The sequence below is a fragment of the Callospermophilus lateralis genome, chromosome 2 (assembly GCF_048772815.1).
Source record: "Callospermophilus lateralis isolate mCalLat2 chromosome 2, mCalLat2.hap1, whole genome shotgun sequence".
Classification (NCBI taxonomy): Eukaryota; Metazoa; Chordata; class Mammalia; order Rodentia; family Sciuridae; genus Callospermophilus; species Callospermophilus lateralis.
The window spans coordinates 114,113,981-114,126,810 of NC_135306.1; the positions used below are offsets into that span (position 1 = coordinate 114,113,981).

The following is a 12,830-nucleotide window of genomic DNA, read 5'->3' on the forward strand; positions in this document are numbered from 1 at the left end:
CAACTTCTGTCAAGGCTAAATAACACCTTTTAGTCTGATAATCACCCTCCCTTGTGTACAATGACTGGCTTTAACAAGACCCATGGCCTCAAAGACTGCTGACCATAGCAGTATAGGGTTCCATTTCTAGCCTCTGACTGTGGCCTATGACGAGAACAGAAAGGCCGTTGATGCTTTTTCAAGGACTGTGGAGGGATGTTTCAGTTAGTTATTTCTAGTTGTGTGATACTTAAGTGTTGCATTGTTGAGCCCTCAGCTGTTGAAGAAGGCAGGATACTGTTTCTGTTACAGCTGGCAGTAAACATAGACTCTCTTTGAGTTCTGTTACTAATTGAAGTTAATATAATGTTGAAGCATAGTTTTGAGTCAGAACTTTATTCTAGTATTAACTTAGTCGTGGTATAAATTAGATTTCTTCTCACTGAATTAATTTTGAACTTGATTGTTTTTAATATTCATCTAAAAGATCATTATGTCTCAAGTTATTTAAATCAAGCTATACTTGTAAATAAGTATTTTGTGTTAAGTTTTGACTGTGAGAAACAATATAAATTGATAGTTTGAAAGACTTTAAGGCTAAAAAGGAGTTAAAAACGGATCTTATAGCTGAAAGTTAACCAGTTAGGTTTTTAAAAATTTTTTATTTTGGTTATAGATAGACATATACCTTTATTTTATTTATTTAATTTTATATGGTGCTGAGGATCGAACCCAGTGCCTCACACATTCCGGGCAATCGCTCTACCACTAAGCCGCAACCCCAGCCCCCTAGTTAGGTTTTTCCATGATGCATATCAGAAGAGAACACATTTCATAGGTCATTTTTTTTTTTCTTTGTCATGTTTTTCTTTTTTAAAAGAAAAGCTGTTGAGCTTAACCATAGTTCATTCTTTTGGAATAAATATTTCATCATTTAGAAAACTCTAACTTTAGCTATACTTCTGTTTAATCAGCTCTGAAGTTTTAAATATGATGTTGGTGGTACTAATCATTTGTAAGTTATATGATTGGAAACATTGTCAGTGAAAAATGACACACACAAGTGGCATGTGCAGTCAAGCTTAAAATAGCTGCTCCTCACATCCATGCAAATTCCCTGGACTCATCTTATAAGACCTATTTATGCACACTTACAGAAAGCAAAACCTAAGCATCCATTCAGCTAAACTACTACATTTTTAAATGTTTTATTTATTGGTAGTTTTACTTTTTTTTCCTTCATATTTTGTAAGTGCCCATGGCATTTGCCTTGATTAGGCTTTTAAAAAATTAATAGATTTGGCATTTCAGGATACATCTGGCAGTCAGTTCCTTGTTAGATGGATCTTGTCAGTTCTTCAGAGTAAAAAATTCATGTCTCAGGCCTATCTATCCAAGATGTGCCCAGTTTTATTTTCTGATTGACATATGTCTTTTTCCCCCCCATCTCAAATATAGAGCTGCCAAATGCTGTTAAATCAACTGAGAGAAATCACAGGCATTCAAGATCCTTCCTTTCTTCATGAAGCTCTAAAGGTTGGTTTGTAGACCCCTTTTAGCCAACAGCCTTTAAAATAGTTGTCTATATAATACTTGTGTCAGCTATCTTTATGCCAAAATAAAAATACATATAAGGGACAGAAATTGAACAGGTAAATGGCCCAGTTTCTTCAGTATGTTAATTGTAAAGGGATGGGGGACACTTTTGGAGAAACCCTACAAAGTCAAAGAGATTTAAGAGTCATATCAACCAGTTACATTGTACAAACCTTATATAGGTCCTGATTGAAACCGGCAAACCAAATAATATTTGAGACAAGGAAATACCCCCCACCTCCATCCCCTCTGGTACTGGGTATTAAACCCAGGGCACTTAACCACTGAGCCAAATCCCTAGACCTTTATATTTTTTATTTTGAGACAGTGTTTCGCTAAATTGCTTAGGGCCTTGCTAATTTGCCAAGGCTGGGTTTGTACTTGCAATCCCCCTGTCTCATCCTCTGGAGTTGCTGGGATTACAAACTGATTATAGGCCTGCGCCAAAGCACCTGACAATATCATTACTCTTAGACTTTGTGGCCTGTATTTTTAAAAAGATGCAATCTAAAATGTTGACTAGTGAAATGATAAGATGCTTAGACTTTGCTTCAGAATGCCTGGGAAGGGGTAGGCAGTATAGATAAAACAAGATTGATCATGACTTGATAATTGTTGAAGCAAAGTGATGGGTACGTGACATTCCGTTTTTTCACTATACTGTGGTAAATTTTAGACATTTTTTCTTTTCTTTTTTTAAAACTTTTTTTTTGGAACTGGGGGTCAAACCCAGGGCTTTGTGAATGCAAGGTAGATGCTTTGCCACTGAGCTACATTCCAGCCCTTAGAAATTTTTTTTAATTGTTTTTATTTATAGATGGACACATCATCTTTATTTTTATTTATGTGGTGCTAAGGATTGAACCCAGGGCCTCATGCATGTGAGGCAAGCGCTCTACCACTGAGCTACAACCCCAGCCCAGAAATTTTTTCTAATGGAAAATTCCAAACCTATATGTATAAGTGTGTGCTATAAATAATTTGCATATACATATATATCTGGGGGTGTACTGGACATTGAACCTAGGATTACCACTGAGCCATATACCCAATGCTTTTTATTTTTTTATTTTGCAACAAGGTTTTGTTAAGTTGCTTAGGGCCTCACTAAGTTGCTGAGGCTGGCCTTAAACTTGCAATCCTTCTATCTCAAAAACCAATATTATATCTATTATAAAGTATAGTAACTGCTTATTATTTTAGAGGCTGACTCTTCAGAATCTCTGTTACTTGTCGGCTCTCATTTGACACATTGAACTTGAATTATTTTGTGAAATCAGGAATAATAAGATTTGAAACAATGACTAATATACAGCAAGATTTTGCTTTTGTTTGCATGTTGTGGGAATCAGAGCATAGAAACTTAAATCCTGTAACTGGGTGTTGTTTATACCTTCAAGCAAATTAGACTCATTGGACTCCACCATACTTTTTCTCTTCTTTTCTTTTTTTGTTGTCACTGAGGATTTAGCCCAGAGCATCGTACATGCTAAACAAACACTTAACTACTTAGCTACATTCCTCATTCTTTTTAAGACAGATCTCACTAAAATGCCCAGGGTGGTCTTGAACTTGTGATCCTCCTGCCTCAACCTCTTAACAGATTTGCGCCACCACACCTGGCTCATACTTGGTTTGTCTACCTTATACCTAGAGTTACACCTGGACTTACTCATTGTCACCACGGTAGTAGGGAGGTATAACCCCAAAACTCTCTTTCTACTTACCTTCCACTTTGATTCTTTGCTTTTGAAATGTTTTTTGTTTTTCTCCCCTTAGGCCAGTAATGGTGACATCACTCAGGCTGTCAGCCTGCTCACTGATGAGAGAGTTAAGGAGCCCAGTCAAGACACTGTTGCTACAGAACCATCTGAAGTAGAGGGGAGTGCTGCCAACAAAGAAGTATTAGCAAGTAGGTCTCTCTTTCTATGAATTTGCACACAATTTGTGTGTATGAGTTCTCTACAAAGCCTATCAACCCTTTGAATAGCTAACTCTTGAGTCATTGCTATGTAGCAGGCATAATTGTGAGCTTAAAAATTTTTTTAAAAATATTTATTTTTTAGTTGTAGTTGGACACAATACCTTTATTTCACTTTTTTTTTGGTGCTGAGGATTGAACCTGGGCCGCACGCTTGCCAGGCGAGCGCGCTACCACTTGAGCCACATCCCCAGCCCTTTATTTCACTTATTTATTTTTATGTGGTGATGAGGATCCATCCCAGGGTCCTGCACGTGCCAGGCGAGCACTCTACCGCTGAGCCACAACCCCAGCCCCTAAAATTTTTTTTTAATTCATTCATTATTTAGTACTTAATCAGTGAGCACTAGCTATGTGCCAGACACTCTGGTGGTCCTGGGGATTAAGTCCACAAGAAGGCCAAGCTGAGGCTGAGTGAGTTGGGAGGGCACTAAGAACTGTGGAGATTCCAAATATGGTGGTGCATACCTGTAATCCCAACAATTCTGGAGGCTGAGGCAGGAGGATCCCGATTTTGAGCCCAGCCTTAGCAATTTAGCCAGGCCCTAAGCAACTTAATGAGACTCTGTCTCAAAATAAAAATACTAGGGATCTAGATTAGTGGTAAATCACCCCTGAGTTCAGTCCCCACTATAAAAAGAACAGTGGAGGAAGTGGAGGTGAGTCATGTGCATCCTTTGTAAGTGCTGGCTGATACTCCCAGTTAAGTGGACAGTCCTTGAGAGTTTAGAACAAAGAGTGAGGTAAGCTGGTTTCCATTTTCTAGAGGCCATTCTGACTGCAGTGTTAAGAACAGAATGTGGAGGAGAGGGTAGTAAGGAGCCATGAGTCAGGTCAGAGAGCCCAGGACCATTCAGGAGGCTGTTCAGGTGATGGAGGCTTGGGCCAGCAGGCAGTTGTGGATGGGTGAGAAGTGCTTGCATTTTAACAGCTGTCTGGTGCTTTTTAGATAAAATCCATAGAATTTGCTTACTGCAGAGATAAGGATTGTGAGAGAAAGGTTTTTTTGTTTTTTGTTTTTTTCCTGAGCATCACTGAAAAGATAGAGCTGCACTTATCTAAGAGGGATAATCACTGGTGGAGCAGGTTTAGGACGAAGATGAAGGGATTATTTCTGATAATACTAAGTTTGAAATACCTGATATTCAGATGGAGATGTCCAGAAAGTGAGGAGACCCAGGTGTGAAGTTCAGGGGAGAGATCCTGACTAGAGCTAGGTAAGCATGGAATCAGGAAATGCTATGTAAAGGTGTGCGATTAATGAGCCAAGTCTCCAAGGAAGTGGTGTAGAAAAGGTAAAAAGTTCAGCAGCTGAATGTTCCCAGTCTAGCGAGGTGATGAATATTGAGGGAAAACCTGGAGGGTGGTACTCTGAAAGCCAAGGAGGCTTCTGGGAAGAAGGAACCACCAGCTGAGTCAGATGGTGTAAGTGGACATTTGGCCTGTTTGAAATTTTGAGCTATTCTAAGTAATGCTGCTGTGTGTATGTGTGGATATATGTATGTACATGTATATATGTATGTATGTGTATATATGCATATAATAATTTAATTTTTTTAAAGGGGGGGGAGAGAGAGAGAGAGAGAGAATTTGAGAATTTTAATATTTATTTTTTAGTTTTCGGCAGACACAACATCTTTGTTGGTATGTGGTGCTGAGGATTGAACCTGGGCCGCACGCATGCCAGGCGAGCGCACTATCGCTTGAGCCACATCCCCAGCCCTACGTATAATAATTTTCAACTCACAGCATATATTATGTATAATATCTATAACATATAATACATATGTGTATACAAAACATGTATTTTTTGGTGGTACTGGGCATTGAACCCAGGGTTACTTTGCCACTAAGCTATGTCTTTAGCTCTTTTTATTTATTATTTTGAGACAGGATCTTCCTAAGTTGTCCAGGCTGGCCTTAAACTGTAAACCTGTATACTCAGAAAAATGAGAAATTATACCCCATCTGATTCAAATGTATGATGAATCTAAAATCTTTCATTTTAGATTAAATGTTCTTCATTGCTGGTGTATAGAAATTAATTTAACCTTTTATACATTGGTCTGTTATTCACCTATTTTTTATGGTGCTGGGGATTAAACCTAAAGTATTGTTCATGCCAGGTAACCACTCTACCATTGAGCTAAATTTAGTCACTAATTAGAACTATTTTTTGTAGATAATTTTGGGTTTCCCTTGTAGATTATTATCATCTGTGAATGATTATTGCTTTGCTTATTATCCAGTATGTATGTATGTATGTATTTAGTTAGTTAGTTAAGATGTCTCACTACATTGTTTAAGACTGGTCTTAAACTCCTTATCTCAAAGCAGTCCCAATTCAGATTCCTAAATGGCTGGAGTTACAGATATGTGCCACTGCACTTGGTTCAGTCTCTAAGTTCCTTTTATACTAGTTAGGACTTCTAAAGCCATGATAAAAAGCGTCATAACAGATGGGCATGCTTGGGTGCACCCCTATACTTCCAGGATTACAAGTTCAAGGCCAGCCTCAGCAACTTAGTGAGGCCCTAAATAACTTAACAAGACACTATCTCAAATTAAAAATGAAAAGGGGTCAGGATGTAGCTCAGTGGTAAAGTATACTGGATTCAATCCTTGATCCCACGAAAAAGGAGTGATAATTGAATTATTGAATTCTGTTTCTAATATTTTGGTTTTTTTGTTTCTGTGGTCATTTATGAGTTTGTAATTTTTTTCTTACTGTTGTTGACAGGTTTTTATGTGTATTCTATTATGCTAACTTCCTAAAATGAGTTGAATATGTTTTCCCTTCTGAATAGTTAGTATGAATTGAAATAGTGTGACATTGAAAATCTGTTCCTTGAATGTTTTATATTTAGTGAATTTTTTATGATGATAAATAGAGACTATGTATTTAACTTACAGGTGTGGGATTTATTTCTCACTATGTGGAAAGACACTTTAGAAGAGGGTATTTGATTCCTACATTTTAATAGCTTATTTCTGTACTGTTGGCTAGTATAAGGTTACAGTGTAGCATTTAAGTTATTCATTTGACTTTGGACAGAGTAATGAAATTGTTCTTACACAGATGAGCCATTGTAAGGACAGCTAGAAAGTATATCTGTTTGGGGAGTGTTTTTACTTTTTTTTTTTTTAATACTGCAGACAGAAGGGCAGTTTTCTTCGTAGTATGGACTAATTAAATTTCTATTTATTTTATAGAAGTGATAGACCTTACTCATGATAACAAAGATGATCTTCAGGCTGCCATTGCTTTGAGTCTGCTGGAGTCCCCGAAAATTCAAGCGGATGAAAGAGAGCTTAACAGGTTATTGCTTTAATTTGTATTCTATGCTCCCCACATTTATGTTTAGGTCAGAGGCGAACAGCTCGGTGCATGCCACTCAGGAATAATTCCACCAAATTCCTTTAATGGCACTTGAGTTAAATTGCTTTTAGGAGAAGCAGTGCACATTAGCGTGCTTTACCGTTTGGTTTACATTTAAAACCAAATGTGAGGAGGGTTTTTTATACTCCAGTTGAAAGTTATCAGCCGTATGTCATGGTGCACACCTGTAATACTAGCTGCTTAGGAGGTTGAAGCAGAAGAATCACAAATTCGAGGCAACCTCAGCAATTTAGTAAGACCCTGTCTCAAACAAAAAAAAAAGAAGAAAGAAAGAAAAAAAATAAATGAAATTTAGTACTGAACTATCCTGCTTCAGAAGTGACTGGGGTATATATTGTGTGAATTGGTATTAATTTGATGATTGCTTGGTGCTGTTTACAGACATCCTTTTCCAGTGGTGGACTGTCATTTCTGAACATGCTTACTTTCTTGCACTGCTGAGTTGTTTCTTTCAGAGAAACATACCGCAGGGTGTTGTGGGCTGGGCAGTTTGGTGGCTCTTAGCTGTACCACACTTCTCTTTCCTCTTTCAATGGCAAGCACTTAGGGTGCTGTGATTAAAATGGAAAACTTTTAATATAGTAACCATATGGACCTTATTAGTCATAGTCCCTGTGATGGAAGGATTGAAGTTTCTGTTTAATCCTTGCTTTTCGCCTACATTTTATAGTTCCCATAGATACTATATAGCTGATAATTACCCAATAAGTAATTTTTTGGGCATTTTGAATGATTTATGAAAGGTCACCAGCATCCTCCATATACTATATTATTCTTTAAGTATTTTCTTTTTTGATGTGTGGTATGTTGACACAATATAGGATGCATGAGGCAATCTCTGCAGAAATTAAACGCTCAAAGAGAAAACGCTGTGAAGTCTGGGGAGAAAACCCCAATCCCAATGACTGGAGGAGAGCTGATGGTTGGCCAGTTGGGCTGAAAAATGTTGGCAATACATGCTGGTTCAGTGCTGTCATTCAGGTATGATATTTTTAGAAGACAGCTGTGTCTTCTGGCAATACTTTTATGATTTATTAAACTGAAATGTGAGATATAACTTGGAAAAAAATATTAAAGCAGGTATGTAAAACTGGATAGTTTTTCCTGTGTTATTATTGTGTTTTGGTTGCTTTCATGTGTTTTGAATTTAGATGCTCTAAGTCTAAACTGGGCAATACTAAAAATGAAATCTAACCAGGAATGGTGCTACACACCTGTAATCCCAGCAACTGGGAAGTCTGAGGCAGGAGGATCACAGGTTTGAGGGCAGTCTGGGCAACTTATTGAGACTCTTGTCTCAAAATCTTAAAAGGGCATGTAGCTATAGGTCAGTGGTAAAGCACCCTTAGGATCAGTTCAAACTTTGGAAAAAAGTAAAAATAACAAGAAAGAAAGAAAGAAAAAAATGGTTGAACATGTATTGAATAAGTGTTTTGGGTCAGCAATAAGTGGCTACTGTATTACAGCAGAGTGAGCAGAAACAAGAAGAAATAAGTTATTGAGAGGCTGTCTTGGGTAACCAGAGAGGAAATGAAGGCAGATTAGAGAAGGGAACAGGCAGAAGTTGTGAGAGAATTGAAGTAAAACATCCTTGAAGTGGTCATATCTGTATGCTTTGGTGAGCAATATCTGGAAGAGAGAGTTGGGTTTCTAGCTTGAGTAAGCCAGTGGATAAATAGTGCCATTTGACACTAGAGGAGAAATGATTTGTATGTTAAGAGTGGATTTCAGGGCTGGGAATATAGCTCAGTTGGTACAGTGCTTGCCTAACATGCACAAGGCCTTGGGTTCAATCCCTAGCACCACACACACACACACACACATACACACACACAAAAGTGAATTTCAGTTTTGGTTTAGACATGCTGAGTTTGAGGTATTCCTGTAAGACATCCATAGGGAGATACCATGTTGGCAGTTAACTGTGAACTCTAGTTGAGAAAAAAAGTGTAGGTTGCAGATGCAGTTTTGGGAATCAATGCCTTATAGATTATAGTAAAACCAAGGGAGTGGATGCATGCACCTAGAGAGTAGAGGCTCTTCAGAAGTATCTCATGGGCATATTAAACTTAACAAAGCTACTCCTGATACCTGTCTGCAGTTGTCTCCATCATGGTACATGGTATCTATCTAGCTGCTGAAGTCAGAAAAATAGAATCTTTTTGTTCTGCTTTTACATAGTACATTTAGCTTACAGTACACCTAGCCTTGTTTGAGGCACTTAGGAAATAACATTGAATAAAACAACAGTCCCTATTCTTATGGAGTTTACTTTTAAAAGAGTGGGACTCCGGGCTGGGAATATAGCTTAGTTGGTAGAGTACTTCTCTCACATGTGCAAGGCCATGGGTTCAATCCCCAACAACACAATAAATAAATAAATAAATAAATTTCTTTAAGGGGGGGGGGAAAGAGTGGGACCGCCCCCCTCCCCCCAAAAAAGAATTGGAAGTTGTGTGTGGTGGCACATGCCTGTAATCTTAGCAAATGAGGCAGGAGAATCATACATAGGTTTGAGGCCACCCTCAAAAATCTAGCAAGACTATCTCAAAAAATAAAAGGACTGGTGATGTAACTTAGTGGTAGAGTGCCCCTGCGTTCAATTCCCAGTACTACAAAATAAATAAAAATTTAAAAAGTGAGGATGTGGGGATATACCTCAATGGCAGAGCACTTGCCTAGCATGCGCCAAACTCTGGGTTCAATCCCCAGTACTGCAGAAACAAAAAACAGCCAGAGACCACAAATAAAGCATGTGTCAAATGGTTTTAAGTGTTATAAAGACACAGGATGAGGTGAGGATTTGAGAGAAGGTTCAAATACCAGAGAAGAGGTACTATTTAAGTGGAGTGGACAGGGATGGCTTTTCTGTTTGGATGGGTGTTTGAGTAGTAGTCTGAAGGTGGTGGGGGAATGGGCTGCTTACCTAAAAATATTCACATGGAGGGTACAGCAAGTAAAGTAACACAGGCTCAGGGGCTTGTTTAACATGTGAGGAAGAGCTAGAACTGGTGGTTAGTAGAGGAAGTAATGAGGTCAGGAAGTGGGGCAGTCAGGAGCTTGGGATCATGAGGAGGACTTGGGAATTGTGTATGAGATGGGAAAGTTTTGGAAGGTTGGCACAGAGGACTGATAGAAACCTATTTCTGCTTTAAAAGGATCATGGGCATCTGTGTTGAGAATGGACTGCCCAAAGATAATGTGAAATTAGGAACATTAGTGAGTTCTTGTGGAGGGGGGCAGTGGGGGAGAGACTAACTAAACAACTCTACCAACTGAACTATATCCCCAGCCTGGAGTCAGCCTTCACTCCTGTGAGAAATATTAAAAAGATCCAGCAGACACAGGGGATAACAGAGTAAGGCTTCTAAGAAAGCATAAGAGCTCCAAGATTGAGAGTAGACAGGAAAAGATTGTTCTTACAATGGATTAGGTCAAGGGAGTAATAGGGGAAGGAAGAAGGAAGAAAGATGTCTACAAATTAAATTGAATTTAAATAGTTTATATTTAATTTATTCATGTGTGAAATGGCTTTTATGTGGTAGGGTTTATGCAGGGGTACTAAAAGTGAACCCAGGGATGCTTCACCACTGAGTAACAGACCCTGCCTTTTTTATTTTAACATAGGTTCTAAGTTGCTGAGGCTCACCTGGAATTTGCAGTCCTCCTGTCTTAGCTTCCTGAACAGCTGGGGTTGCAAGCATACTGCACTGTGTCCTATCATGGTCAGATTTTAAAAGGAGTGAAAATTTGAAATAGTTGTTGGAGATGATGTGAAAACCAGTTGGCACTAGAGTACAATATGAATTGAGTATCCCTAATCCAAAAATTCAAAATCCAAAATTCAAAACTTTTTGAGCATTTCAGGACATTTTAGATTGCAGATTTTGGGATTGTAGATCCTTCAGCCTACAAAGTCTGCAGATATTCCAAAATTCAGAAAACCTAAAAATCTGGAACACTTCTGATCCCAGGCATAATTGATACTCAGCCTGTAGTAGAATTTTAAGAAATTTGAGAGTTTTTTTGAAGTTGTTGACTTTAAACAAACAGTGATATCACTATGTCCTATTTTTATCAGGATTTTGCCTTAGCAACACTACAAAGCTTTTAAGTGGAAAATTCAATTCATTTAGGTTGAAGGATTTACTGGGTGCCTGATGAAAGGACTGTGGTGGGCCAGTCTGAGAATTTAATGAGGGTATTAAAAAGCATGGGATCAAAGCTAGATTGAGGGAGAAATAAAGACACTAAATAAAGAACTAATGGTTAAGGAGCAAGGACAAGATCAGTTTGCATGGATCCCTAGTAAAAGCAAGGAACAGGTGTCCTGTGGGTAATTGAACAAATGAGTAAGAAGATGCGTTGTGGACGGAGAGTTTTTGGGATTTTCTGAATATCTGATCTAAGAATTGCACATTTTCAGATGTTGACATATCCTTGGTGTGTGGCCTTGAATGTGGAAGTAAAACTGGAGTGGAGGAATATGTCACTATTGATAAGATTCTCATGAAACCTAGAGATCTCTGGGCTGCATGAATGTACATGATTTCCCTTCACAAATAGTAGAACATCCTACCTTATGTCTAGCACTATTCTAGGCTCTTGAGATAATAGGAAGGAAACAAAACAAAAAATAGTTGTGCCTTTATTGAATTTCAATTCTCATGAGGTAAGATGAACAGACTAAAAAGTAGTCGAATGATCAACTAGTTAAATAAATGCCTATAATGTGTTAGATTGTGGCTGGTGCAATAGAAGAACAGAATAAAGGAGATTGGAATTGTTGCAGAAGAGGAAGAAAAAATAGTAACTTGTTAGGAGGTCTCACTGAGGGGATGAGATTGGAGCCAATGCTAGATACATAGTAGGTGAGGGAGGGAGTCATGTGTGATCAGGAGAAAAACATTCCAGGTAAGGGAATCCATACAGCAATAGCCCTAAGGTGGAAGTGGGCTTGGTGTGTTCATGGAACATCCAAGAATCCCAAGTTTCTGGATGCTAAGAACAAAGGGGTGAATCTTACCAGATGATATCTGGTAAGATAGGAAGGTCCTAAACAGAAGAGTGGTTAACTCTGACCCAAGTGTTGAAAGGCCTACTATGGCTGAAAGCAGAGTGAAGTCAGCAAGGATGCTAGGACAGAGATCCATTGCATTCCTCCATTGAGAGGTAATGATAGCATGGATCAGGCTAGCAGCCATGGAAGTAGAAAACGGCTTGGATTATTGGTATATCATCTGAAAGCAGGGCTTCAGATGTCCCCATGGAGTGGATATTGACTGAAGTTGCCTAGGAAAATGCAGGACTTGGAGTAACAAGGAGAACTGTTACCAGATGTCAGTCTTCAGTAAATCAACTTAATTTTTGTCATTAGAGGTAATCAGAGGAATCTATGTGGCATTGAGTTGGTGGAGGAAGTTCTAGAGGCAGACTACACAGATTCAGGTGAGCAGCGATGGGGTTTCATTAGAAGTGGTTATAAATAGTATCCCAAGGTAGAGTCCAGCGGCCTTGGGACTTATTGGATGTGAATGCTTAAGAAAAGACAAAAAATCAAAGACTGGAGGAGGAGAAGAATGTAAATGATGCGAAAAACACAGGAGAGTAAACCAATGTTGGAGAGAGAACTGTATTGATAATGGGTCATATTAGCTCATAGTTTTGTGGGTTTTTAAAGAGTAGTGATGATGTGGAACCATGTGGCCTATGGATAAGGCATCAGACTTCAGATCAGAAAATTGATGGTTCAAATCTCTTAGTAGTTTGGAGCAGTAGAAGTTTGGAGTTGTCATTTAGCTGAGCTTGGTGGTACATGCCTGTAATTGCGTGACTAGGGAGACTGAATCGGGAGAATCTCAAGTTTCAGGCCAA

At 38.6% G+C, this 12,830-nt stretch overlaps 1 protein-coding gene across 8 annotated transcripts in view; it reads left to right on the forward strand.

The window, feature by feature from the left end:
• Positions 1–12,830, forward strand: part of Usp28 (ubiquitin specific peptidase 28) — a 65,913-nt gene that overhangs the window by 17,489 nt on the left and 35,594 nt on the right. For 5 of the 8 annotated variants that reach the window (XM_076846393.2, XM_076846395.2, XM_076846398.2 and 2 more), the window contains exons 2-5: positions 1,438–1,515; positions 3,355–3,487; positions 6,770–6,875; positions 7,778–7,937. The exons of 1 other annotated variant lie outside the window; for it this stretch is intronic. In XM_076846393.2, coding sequence (XP_076702508.1) covers positions 1,438–1,515; positions 3,355–3,487; positions 6,770–6,875; positions 7,778–7,937 — 477 coding nt within the window. The remainder of the gene's footprint in view (positions 1–1,437; positions 1,516–3,354; positions 3,488–6,769; positions 6,876–7,777; positions 7,938–12,830) is intronic. 2 more of the 8 variants (XM_076846397.2, XM_076846400.2) reach the window with 2 other exon arrangements.